A 12,436-nucleotide genomic window follows, 5' to 3' on the forward strand; every position below is an offset into this window, starting at 1 on the left:
AAAAAAAATCATGTAGTACTTTAATACATAAATACATTAAAAACAATTCCACTCTTTTTTTTTAAACTCATTTCAAATGTTCTTCTCTTTGTCTCATGGATGACATTTTTGGTAAAGATCTGAGATATCTTTTCCTTCAGTTCTGGTTTGAACTCAGAGCCTTGCGCTTGCTAGGCTGGCATTCTGGTACACAAGCCACACTCTCAGCCCTTTTTTCCTCTTCATAGTTTTGCCCATGGCAGGCTTAGATTGATGATCCTCTGTAGCCTCCTGCATAGCTGGAATGACAGATAGGAAACACCACCACAATGAGCCTGCTGGTTGATATGGGGTCTTGCTAATGTTTTGCCAGGCTAGCCTTGAATTATGATTTTCCTGATCTCTCCCTCAGAGTAGCTGCGATCACAGGTGTGAGCCACTGTACCAGGTGGCTTTTAAATGTTTATGTGATATTTCTAACATCTTTCATTTTGGCATTGATATCTGTTGTCTTTCTTTCTCCTTGGAAATTGCCCATGTTTTCCTGATCCCTTGGATGTCAAGAGACTTTTAGCTTGTATCCTTAATATTTTGAAGACGATGTGTGGTTTCAGGCTCCTGCTAAAATCTCCTGGGGAATTTTTTTCATGGAGGAGGGAAGGGCCAAGAATGGTTTGAATCAGCCTCATTGGGCTCTGCCCCTTCTTTTGAGGGCTGTGATGTCAAATTGTGTTCCATTTTCCTCAGTCCATGCTGACTGCTATGTGCCTGTCCCGTATCTATGCCACTTCGGGCTTTGTGTGTAAAGGTTCAGATCTGCCTTTAGTTTTCACCATCCTTGGAATAGACTTTGGGTCTCGTGTATGTGATTGACATTCAAGGCGAACCTGTCTCGGTGGAGTCATACACCCTTTCCACCTCTCCTCTGCCAGTCTGCATCCCAACCTACACAGAAACCTCTTTTCCTGGTTCCTCATGCCAGAGAGATCAAGAGTTTCTGTCATGTGCTGCCGCTGAACCTGCCTCCAGAGAAAAGCCGTGAGAGAAAGCAGCACCGGAGACTCACCCCCTCTCCATGTTTTCTGACCCACAGGAATCTCTTTCTGCAGTGCCTCTCTATGGGTAGAAAAGTGAATTTTCTAAGCTGAGACTTTTCAGTCCACAGCTGGCATCTACCCTCAGTTCAAAGCCATGGGAGCAAAGAGGGAATAAATACCTGGCTCATTTTTGGCAACCTCAAAAGAATTGCTTTATCTATTGGAGGTAAGGCCTTCAAAGTGGTATGGGTCCATCAGTCAGGGGCCAATCAGGAGTCAGCACCACACAGTAACTTAAACGGGGAAAGTGTAAGATAAATAGTTTGGGGGGGGGTTGGAGTTGTGGGGGATGAGCTAGTGAGAAGTAAAGAGCACACTAAAGAATATAGAAATGTTGATTGTAAGAACCAACTTCAATCTCCAGGGCTATTGTGGAGAGCCCAAAGAACAGCAGGCTGGGATGGAGGCCTCACTAGAAAGTGTGGCTGCTGTTCACAGTGTGGCAAGCCAGTGGAACTTGGAAATCTTTAACCAAGGTGCACCAAAACTCCACCTGCTTGGGTATTGGAGAAGGTTTTTCATAGTTATTTGGTAGGAGGCACTAGGCTTTGGAACTATCCAAGAGGGTGTGGCAAGTGGAGAAAACTGGCTGCAAGGTGCTGCCAGCTGTAGGGTGCTTCCAGCTTCTGGGAGCACTGATTGCTGGATTTGCTGGCTACTGTTGTGTGCTATATGTGTCTGTTGTTATAGAAACCATTTGTGCTGCAGGAACCAGGCATTGGAGAAAGCACGTGCTGCCTGCAGGCAAACCATGAGGAAGAAAAGTCCCTTCCTCCTACAATGTCTCTCTAATACCCATGAAAATGCCCGTTGAACTGAGTGCCAGTAGCTCAAGCTTGTAATCCTAGCTACTCAGGAGGCTGAGATCTGAGGGTCAAGGTTTGAAGCTAGTCCAGGCAGGAAAGTTTGTGAGACTCTTATGTCTAGTGAACCACCAACAAGCCAAAAGTGCAGCTGTGGTTTAAATGGTAGAACACCAGCTTTTAGCAAAAAAAAAATCAGAGATAGCTCTCAGGTACTGAGTCCAAACCTCAGGACCAGCAAACATACCTCAAAAAAAAGTCCACTGACATAGCTCAGCATTAGGCGAACTCCTGAAAGAGAGAGGAGGCAGAGAGAGCGGGGGGGGGGAGAGAGAATATGTGTAGGGGAATAAGATCATTTTCACAGAGCAGACAGTGAAAGGGGAATTTGGGGCTGAGGCTATATATTGATCACTGATGCCAGAGAGGTGAAAGTCTGACTGAAAAAGGCATCAAAGTCACATGGGGATGTTCCTGCCCCATGGGATGTGTGTGTGTGTGTGTGTGTGTGTGTGTGTGTGTGTGTGTGTTTAAGCATGGGAAATAAGGTGGAATGTCAGGAGTCCCTCAAAGCAGAGGGCAGGAAGCTAATGAGTGTAGGGCTGGGTAGGCCCAAGACATGAGTAAAGTCAGTTGTAGGTCCTCATGTTAGCTGGGCCAGGCAGAGTATGTAAAGATACAAAATATGCTTCTGCTCTTTAAAGAAAAGCTCACACCTGTAATCCTAGCTTCTCAGGAAGCTGAGATCCAAGATAGTGATTTGAAGCTAGCAGAAAAGTTCTCAGGATTCTTATCTCTAATTAACCAGCAAAGGACCAGAGATAGGAAATGTGGCTTAAGTTAGAGTGTATCCGCTTTGAGCAAAACAAACCTAAAGGAACCACTGAGGACTCAAAGCAAGGAGAGCCATAAGCAACTTTTTACAGGAGGAAAAAAACCTCCCTAGCAGTATTATTGATAACCCTGTTGGTAGGGGAGCAAGAACAGGGGCAGAAAAACCAAGAGGTTCCTGTAATGATTCTAAATGATTGGGCAAGAGGAGGTGGGATCCAGGAGCAGTGGGAGGGTTCATCTGGGGCACCTCAGAGTTGCTAGGCAATGCCTGGAGAGAAGCAGAGAAGCAGGTTGCTTGCACATGTGTTCAGAGCCTCTGGTCTAAATCTCTACCTTCTGCCACTGTGACCCCTCCTTAAGAGAACCTGCACTCTCTTTCCCCAGTGTCTTCTCTTCAAGATAGTAATTTCTGTCCTGGGCAAGATCCGAGAAGGGTGGGCTGGTGGGTGTGGCTCAGAAGGAGAGGCTGGAGAGTCTTTGTGAAGGTAGCTTAGTAAGTTTATTGAAAACCCAGCAACACAAAGAACAGTACAAACAGGCACCCACCCCCAGCTTTCTGGAGCAGCTTGCAGACACAAATACAGCTGTGGCCACAGCTGGTGGTTATCACACCTCCCCACCCACACCCCACCAAGCCTCTGGGACCCACAAGCCACAGGACAACCAACAACCAGCAAAAACAAGTAGCTAGGACAGGCCACTGGGAGAAGAACCATTGCAAGGAATTCCTAGACCACCAGGACTGTGTGTCTACCTGGGACAAAAAGAGAAGGAAAGAAGGGATCTCTGCCTGGGAAGGGAGGAGGGAGGAGCAAGGGGAGGAGAGGGCTGAGGATGCTTGCTGGGATGTGGGCCCACTGCCTTCTCCAAATGACTCCAAAAGCTATGGGGGACCATGGTGTCCACATTCATGCTTTTTGGGGGCTTTGCATGGCCTATTTTGCCCCCAGGTTGCATTTCTTTTTGCGACACTACTGAATCTGCATTTCTCTAGGCTGTGGCTGGGGAATGAGAAGGATCCAATGAAATACAATCGGAAGTCAGGAAAAGTTAGGTCTGGGATGAAAAGATCTTTTAAGAGCCCTGGCTTGGCATCCTGGCAGAAAATGTGGCTAGAGACTCCTTAAGCCCAGGCTCCGTGCTCCTCAGCAGACAGAAATGGGATGCTCAGCTGGTTCTTCTTGGTTTCGTGGTCATTCGGGCCTCGGCTCTCAGTATCTGGCCCGGCGAGAGGTGGTGGTAGATGAGAAGCGGACACTGGAGCTACGATTGCCCCGGCCACCACTGAAGCTGCTGAAGCCACCTTCCGTGGGCAGCGGGCAGGGGACACTGGGGATGCAGGCATCACCCACCAGCACCGAGCCCCCTCTGCTGCCTGCGCTTAGCAGCTCCCCACTAGCCAGAGTGCTCCGGCCCCCGCCTAGGCTGGAGCCACAGGAAGTAAGGACCCCTCCAGTGGCCCGGATGCTGCTGCTGCTTCCTCCACAGGAGAAGGTGGAGCTGGCGAAGGGCTCAGGGCCACACACCATGCCACCCCGGGAGCTGCTCACAGCTGTGGAGAAGATGCAGCGGAGCAGTTAACTCTGGAAGTCAGTGTCCACTCAGTGGCTCAAAGATCAACCACATCTGAACACATCCATATATGGTCAATTACATATGGTCCAGGTCTGTTGGGTTGTAGGAGGTGGGTAGTGGGCCCTAGAATGCACAGCTTTTGTGCATTATATAAAGTCACAGAGCAGCCATGGCTGGTGGCTCATGTCTATAATCCTAGCTATTCGGGAGGCTGAGATCTGAGGATCAGAAAAGTCTGTGAGATTCTTAACCACCAAAAATTCAGAAGTAGAGGTGTGACTCAAGTGGTAGAGTGCTAGCTTGAGTGAAAAAGCTAAGGAACAACACCCAGGCCCTGCATTTAAGCCTCAGTATCAGCACATGCAGGTACGTGTGTGTGCACATCCATACACACACACACACACACAGCTTCTCTCTAACATTTTTCCCCTGTGCCAGAATACACAAGAAAATAATTTACATAAGTCCTTTGTTACCTCTCTCTTGCTCCAGTGGAGACTGCTCTATAGTCCAGTGGGGAACTTGCACAGACCCAAGATGCAAGACTTCAGTTTAGCTAACCAGTGCTAAGTCCAGGCCCACCTGCCTACCGTACTCCTTGCTCTCAGAAACTGCAAGACCAGGAACTTCCACTCCACCTGGAGAAGTACTCTCTCTGTAGCACATACCTTCCCAAATCTCTATGTCTCTGAAGACAGGCCACTCAAAGCAAAAAGAACTGACTCTCTTCTACAACATTCTCCCACCTGGGATGCCTTGCAAGCCCTTCTTAGGTGATCCATGCCAAAGCTCAGGGAGGACATGGGAATCCCAGAGCTCAGGGAGGACATGTTTCCAGGCCAGGGGCACCTGTACCCCACTCCCTTGAATGACTTAGACAGTGAAGCCACCTTGAGAGTCTTCTGATCCCAATGTCAAACCTCCTAAGTTTAAAGAAAATTTGAAGGTCAAAGAAATGTGAAAAGGAAAAGACATAAGTGACTTACATATATTTACTGGTCCAACACCTTCACAGATCCTGGTGAGAGAGAGAAAAAGAACCAAATCAGTTCACATGCACTGTCCTTCCCTGAAGTCTGGAAGATGGGCGTCTGGCCTGGGTGGACCAGTGGACCATTGGGTCTCATCCTGGCTGTACATACATCTGAGGAGCATTGAAAATGTCATGTTCACTGGGTGTTGGTGGCTCCCTCCTGCAATCTTAGCTACTTAGGAGGTTGAGATCTGAGGGTTGCAGTTCAAAGCCAGCCCTAGACAGAAAATTCTGTGAGACTCTTATCTCTAAATAACCAGCAAAATGACAGAAGTAGAGGTAAGGCTCAAGTGGTAGAACACCAGTCTTGAGTTAAAAAGCCAGGTGAGAACATGAGACCCTGAGTTCAAGACCCAGTACCAACACAATAAAAAGGGAGAAAGAAAAGGAAAATACCACATCTCTAGAGCCTCCTCTGACACTGTGGAATTAAAATATTTGAGGTATGTTATTTTTAGTTTTCACAATCTCACGAATCAAGTAAAATTCCTTATGCCCTGGTTCCAGCTTGTATACAAACTTGGACTTGAGAGCACCAATCTGGACGGCTTTGAACTATCATCCTCAGATTTCAGTCTCCTGAATAGCTAGGATTATAGGCATGAGCCACGGGGTAGCCGGCTGGAGCCACTTTCTAATCTTCTGTCAAGGGCAACCAACTAATGTTTGCAGAAAATGTACTGTCATCTGTAGAGACTGCTCCTATCAGCATTTCTTCACCCAGTTCCCTCCCCTGACTTGGTTCATCATTCTAGATACCTAAATCTGATCTCACCTCCTCCTACTGCCTCGAGAGAGCACTCACCGGATCTCCTCCCCTTCCAGAAGCTGCCGGTAGGTGGCGATCTCGATGTCTAGGCCCAGCTTGGCGTTCATGAGCTCCTGGTACTCCCGCAGCTGCCTTGCCATGTCTTGCTTGGCCTGCTGCAGGGCGCCCTCCAGATTTGCCAGCTTGCACTTGGCATCATTGAGGGCTGCTTCACCCTGCTGCTCTGCCTCAGCTACTGCTGCTTCCAGCTTGGCACACTGCAGGGAGAGTGGGGGGGGTGTCTTCATGGATTTTGGTAGGGGGGAGGCTCTCATGTGGGGTTAGAAACACTACCCTTCCTGGTGGAGGAAGGGAGGGAAATCAGTGCCATGCCAGAGATGGAGCCTCCTGTGGCTGTTTTCTCAGGGGTAGGAACCCCATAGTTTGCTGCAAGGGAACACTATTCCTAGTTTTCATCCCTTCTAATTCTACCCTTCCTGATCTCTGCTGTCCTGAGACCCATGGAGTATAGTCACCTGCTCTTTCTGCCTCCTCTGTTCTCTGAGTCAGCCCTGAGCCTTTCCTTCTGCATGGAAATGTCTCCCTCCATTCTGTATTTTTTTTTCCCTCACAGGAATCCTTCCTGAACAAATCCTCCGTCATCAAACTCAGAGCTCCCGCTAACTAGGGGCCCTGCCTTGCCTCCTCCCTCTGTGGCTTCCTCTCACTTCCTTTGCCCACCTGAGCCTTGGTGTGCTCCAACTCTGCCTTCAGTCTCTGGATCAGCCGGGTCAGTTCGTTGATCTCGTCCCGTGTGTGGCGGAGGTTGTCACAGTGCTGGCCGGCCGTCACCCGCATCTCCTCATACTGGGGGAGCCGGGAGGGGAGAAAAGGGGGATTTTGAGGATTCCAAGACCTGTTGTTCAAAACCACAGGCCCTATTGGATTGGGGAACCTCAGCCCTCCCTAGTCTTCCCCCAAGGCTTCTTCTTGCCCACCTTGGTCTGGTACCAGGTCTCAGCGTCAGCACGGCTACGCCTGGCCACCTCCTCATACTGGGCCTTGACATCAGCAATGATCCCATCTAGGTTCAAGTCCCGGCTGTTGTCCATCTTCACAATGACTGAGGTCTCTGAGATGTGTGACTGGAGCAGCTGGATTTCCTGTGATGGAGAACCAGTAGGCAGATGGCTAAGAGTGCCATCAGTGGCTGGGACTCTGCCAATGGGTCTCCAGATTGAGAGGCCAGGGGCAGAGAGGTTTATGACAAGGAAAGACCATTCAAACAGAGGGAAAGAAAAAAAAAGAAAAGTCTGAAACCCTTGGTCATAACCTTAGAGACATCTCTCTAACACTCTACCTGGCATAGGTGAGCATCAAACCATAGAGACCTAGGGGCTTAGTGGGGAGGAACGGGAACTGTGGGAAGCTTTAGCTTCTTTTTGGCTTATCTGCAAAGTGGCTGTGCTATTTACAGTCCACAGAGAGCTGACAATATTTTAGAACATGATAATCTCGGGATTCCTATATCCTAAGTCCCTCATGGAACCAGAATAGGGGTGAAGTGAAGGCTCTGGTAGGCGTTTTTGGCCTTAAAAACCATGCTCCAGTGAGGTCTACTCCAGATGAAACAGATCACCGACAAAGCAAAAGAGAGCCAGTTAGTCTGGCCAATGAGATCAAACACAATTCTTCTCAGATACAGAAAGCCAAACTTCCAGTATTCCTTATCCCGAGGTAGGAAGGCCTAAGGACTAGGCCTTAGTCCTTCAATCTAAGGACTGAGGAAGATTTGAACCATAGATACAAGGCCTGAGTCAGAGAAGCCAGTTTTCCTGACCTGCTCCATATGTAGATACATCCACATAGACAGCAAATAGGTTTGAGTGGGAGCAGGACCTGTGATGCCAGTGTTTAAAATCACCCCAGCCTGACTAAGCCCTCAGGGAGTGCAGACTAAGTGCTTATTTCCTTGCCTGCCTAGAGAAGCTGAGTCTTACCTCCAAGTACAGGACCTTCAGGAACTCCATTTCCTGACTGAGAGTATCTGCGTTGGCTTCTAGATTAGATTTATTCACAAAAGCAGTATCCACATCCTGCACAAGAGAGAGAGAGAGAGAGAGAGAGAGAGAGAGATCAGATGCTCATTAGTTGTATGCTGTTATCTTTCCTACCTAGGCAGGATCTGGAGACAGGTAGGAAGCCATTGGGTGGAAATGAAGCCTGGTACAACATGGAAACTCCCCTAGTGGCTGCTGGACATTCTCCTGTCCTTCTTTAAAAGGAAAGAAACTAGATAATTCAAGACAGAAAAGATCATGTTTTTCTGACCTCTGCTCTTGCAGAGCCCAATCTTAAATCATCAAAGCTGAATCAGAACTTCAGAGGGGACCTAATGTGATGGTTCTATCATTCTGAGTACTTCTAGGCCCCCCAGAGCCAGGAAGTTTTTTTTTTTTTATTGAGGCGGGGAGATGGGGATAAATAGAGAACTTGTGCATGACTAGAGGAGATGTTTGTCTGGACCTTTGGTCTCCCTTACCTTCTTCAGGGCCACAAACTCATTCTCAGCACTGGCTCGGCATCCTACCTCCTCTTCATACCTGGAATGGTAATGATGAGGAGGGTGAATCCTCACTCTGAGTTATAGCCAGTCTTCTCTAAGTCCCCAGAGAACCTCTGAGAAGACACTTGGTTTTCTGAGTGTGGGTCTCTGTTGCCACCCACATGCTAATCTTTGTCTCAGTCCCATCTTGAAAACCTTCCCTGAGTCCGTGGTCCTCGAGTTCCTCCACATTCCGTTCACTTTCTCAGCTTGGCTTTGGAATCTGAAAACATGCCCATTGCTATGCTTCTCTGTTAAGAAACAACTTAGGGTCATTGTGTTTGACCCCAATGGGAGGTAGGACCAAACTCAGTGCTGAATGTGGGCATTGTTTTCAGGACCAGAGAAAGGCTCCTGTGTCTGGGGTCAATTCACTTATCAACAGTATTAGGGATACACTGCCCAATTCCAGGTCTTCCTCTTCCTCCCCCTTCACACGTTCCTACCCCCCACCCTCTCCAGGTGTTCCCAGGCTGGGGTTTATAACCAGCGTGTGATCCCAATCCTTCTAGCTTCTCTCATTTGCCTGGGGCTGCTGCTCTGAGGACAAGCCCATGACTGTCCTTGATGCGTACAGCCCAGATGCCACTCACTTCTTCTTGAAGCCCTCCAGGACATCCTGCATGTGGTTCCTCTCTGCCTGCAGCCGTGCCTGGTCACTGACTAGTGCCTCCAGCTGCCTCCGGAGTGAGGTGATGTAGTTCTCAAAGAGAGGATCCATGTTGCTCCGGGCACATTTTTGCTCTTGGAGGAAGCTCCACTTGGTCTCTAAGAGCTTGTTCTGTTGCTCCAGGAACCGCACCTAAATAAGTAGGAACAAAGCAATGGCATTTGAAGTGTCACTTCCTCCACCATGTGTCCCCTCTGTGGACTCTAACTTAGGTCTGTGACCTCCCTGTGATCATCCAGGCTTTGCTACTGTTAAGATATATGTCAGTACCATTTCCACCCCCTGCCTCCAAACAAGGTATAAACCAGGTCATAGGGTAGTTGGGAAGATGGATGCTGTTTGTGCCCTCATATATCTATATCTGAGGATGAGTGGCAGCCACCCCTAACAGAGCATAAGGAACAGAGGGAAGAACATTTGGGGTGAGCTATGGTACTAGGAGGTAGGATTCTGGAATCATAATCCAGCCATACCTACCATCTCAGATATTCCATCAGTGGTGATAGGTACAGTGGAAGAGAATCTACAGCTCCTTTGCTCCAACTTTATGTTTGAGAGAACCAAGCTAGCTCACCAGCGTTCCTCACCAGCTATAGACACAGCCCACCTCCCATATGCCTATGGATGTGGCCTGGGGGGATGAACCACCCCTCTGTTCATCTGAACACTCTGTTCATCTGAAGACCGAGAATACAAGTGACTGTGCCCATATTCTCCTGCAGCATTCTGAAGATCAGTGACCATCAGAGGCTATTCCCAATTTGGGCCATATCTTAGTAGCCCATGGGACTTAGGGTATAAATTATTTTTTAGGCAGTACTTGAGCTCAAACTCAGGTCTTTAAGCTTTCTGTTAAGCAACACTCCTCAGCCCCATTTGGTTATTTTATTTTTTTAACTAAAGTGTTACTTCCTGAGTAAGTGCATGGCTAAACCATGATCTGCCTACTTTTAGATTTTCTCTTTCACTGGGATCACAGCTATGTACTGCTATATCTGGCTTCCCTCTGTGAAGATAGAGTCTCATTGACTTTTCTGCTTCAGTTAGACTGGTACTTGGATCCTTCCCAATCTTAGCTCCCATGAAGCTTGGATACATGCTGCTGTGCCCAGTTGAGAAGGGAATCTGTGAACATTTCTTTTCAGACTGTCCTTAGGCCAGGATGCTCTTGTTTTCAGCTTCCTGTGGAGCTATGATGACAGCTGTGAGCCACAGCATCTGTCTGAATCCTTTGCTTTTTATATGAAAATTACTCAACTGCATTCTTTACTTTCCTAAGCCTGAACAGACCAGGCCACCAGCCTCAGAAACTCCGAGACTCTCATAAAGGGCATAATGATCTCAAAGGAGAAACATAGTGTGGGAGTCATTTCTAAGTGAACAACTCATGAGTTTCAGTTGGCCCAAATGCCTTCAGATTTGTCTGGATGTCCATCTTTCCTCTGGCAGACATGACCAGTGTCTTAATCTATCTCACCATGCAGCATCTCTCCTGGCTTGTTCTTGCTCTGCAGCAGAGCATCTGGGGAACCATCCCTTAGTGCTTCTGCTAAAAGCCTGCAGAATTTAGGTCAGAAGCTATGTCCCAAACCTAGATCTACTCTTATCCAGGGGGAAAATCCCATTTACTTCTCAGCATCCCCAATCCAGAGGTTCAGCTGGCATCGGTACCTTGTCGATGAAGGAGGCAAACTTGTTGTTGAGGGTCTTGATTTGCTCCTTCTCATCTTTCTTCACCCTCTGGACATTCGGATCAATCTCCAGGTTGAGAGGTGTCAGCAGACTCTGGTTCACAGTCACAGCTGTGATAGATGGAGCCGCTGGGCCTCCAACTCCTCCAAGTCTGTAGCCAAAGCCAGGGCCACCGAAACCATAGCCAAGGCCACTGCCAGCTCCAAACCCCAGACCCACATTATTGCTGGCTCTAATGCCCAGACCAATACCATGTCCATCACCAAAGCCCAAGGCCATCCCGCTGCCAGCTCCAAAACCGGCTCCACAGCGGATAGGACGAGGCCCTACAGCTGCCATTCTAGGTGAGCACGATCCAAAGCTGATGACGCTTCGACTACCAAAGCTGCCAAGGCCCCGGAAGCCAGACCCACTGCTGCAGGAGACAGAGCTCGTCCGGAAGTGGTTCAGGTTCTGGGGGGTCATCGCTGAGTAAGAGCTGAAGTTGCCCACCCGGTGGCCAGAGCGAACTCTGTAGGAGCGACAAGACATGGTAGCTTTTCTGGGTGAGAGCTGAGGAGCAGTTGCACAGTAGAGCAAGCTAGAGCTGGGAGTCCCTTTGAGGCTAGTGGATCCTTCTCACCCCTTTTATGTGTGTGTGGACCTGAGGATTAGCCCCATAAAAATGAAAAAAAATCCATTTGAAGGCATTTATGAGCTTGGGTAGTTAGCAGAAACTCTTCATGCCTATAACCTCCTTCACAATGAGCTAACTAGACACACCTATTCTCATCAGGATGAGGACTGTACCATCAAACCTATAAACATTAAAAACACATAAACACATCGATATTATAGTCCTATATTCCCCCCATAAGTCCACCACAATTCCCATTATGGGGACATTAATTTGCTTTGCCCATAAATCCAAAGCTTTTCTTTTTTTTCCCCCACTTCAATTCATTGCAAATGTGGCTAACCACTAGAAAGTTAGGATGGTGACAGTTCCAGACAGAGGTTCACAAGCAATGCATCTGTGCAGGTTGAAAAGATAAGGAGGTGTGCAGAGGAGAGATGGGGTCTTCTAAGTTCCAAGTTTTAAAAAATGCCATGGAGAAACTGTAGCTTATTTTAGATAGATTAAATAAGCTGAAAGGGCTTTGCAGTATTTTATACAGCCTCCATGAGCTGGTTTGGTTGTTTACATAAGAGTTGAATCTATAGCAAAAGTCATCTGGACTAGTGTAGACACACTTCTGATTTGAGACACTCAAAGGAAATTCATTCACTCCATCATTATTGAGTACCTAGTCTATACTCACAGTGTGTCTTCTAATTAGCTAGATTTCAAACCTGGCATGGGTGCATGCCTGGCCTTGATATTTAATCAGTATTGCCACTGGGTATCAAATAGGCATAAC

At 48.0% G+C, this 12,436-nt stretch overlaps 1 protein-coding gene across 1 annotated transcript; it reads right to left on the reverse strand.

Moving 5' to 3' along the window:
• Positions 1–3,924: 3,924 nt before the first annotated feature.
• On the reverse strand, positions 3,925–11,628 carry Krt84 (keratin 84, type II). The gene is made up of 9 exons (XM_013032451.1): positions 11,016–11,628; positions 9,268–9,476; positions 8,612–8,672; positions 8,070–8,165; positions 7,068–7,232; positions 6,811–6,936; positions 6,127–6,347; positions 5,275–5,306; positions 3,925–4,265 (listed from the first exon to the last, which is right to left on the reverse strand). Exons 1-9 carry the CDS (start codon positions 11,565–11,567, stop codon positions 3,925–3,927), a joined length of 1,803 nt encoding a protein of 600 aa, XP_012887905.1. The 5' UTR covers positions 11,568–11,628.
• Between the last annotated feature and the right edge of the window lie 808 nt (positions 11,629–12,436).

This window comes from Dipodomys ordii, unplaced genomic scaffold, assembly GCF_000151885.1.
Source record: "Dipodomys ordii isolate 6190 unplaced genomic scaffold, Dord_2.0 Scaffold155, whole genome shotgun sequence".
Classification (NCBI taxonomy): domain Eukaryota; kingdom Metazoa; phylum Chordata; class Mammalia; order Rodentia; family Heteromyidae; genus Dipodomys; species Dipodomys ordii.

Coding starts and splice junctions, on each gene's coding strand:
- Krt84 (XM_013032451.1), bottom strand. CDS start 11,567: ATGTCTTGTCGCTCCTACAGAGTTCGCTCTGGCCACCGGGTGGGCAAC. Junction 7,233..8,069: donor TGAAGGTCCTGTACTTGGAG/GTAAGACTCAGC, acceptor TCTCCATCACAG/GAAATCCAGCTGCTCCAGTC. Junction 4,266..5,274: donor TGTTGGACCAGTAAATATAT/GTAAGTCACTTA, acceptor TCTTCTCCACAG/CTGTGAGCAGCTCCCGGGGT.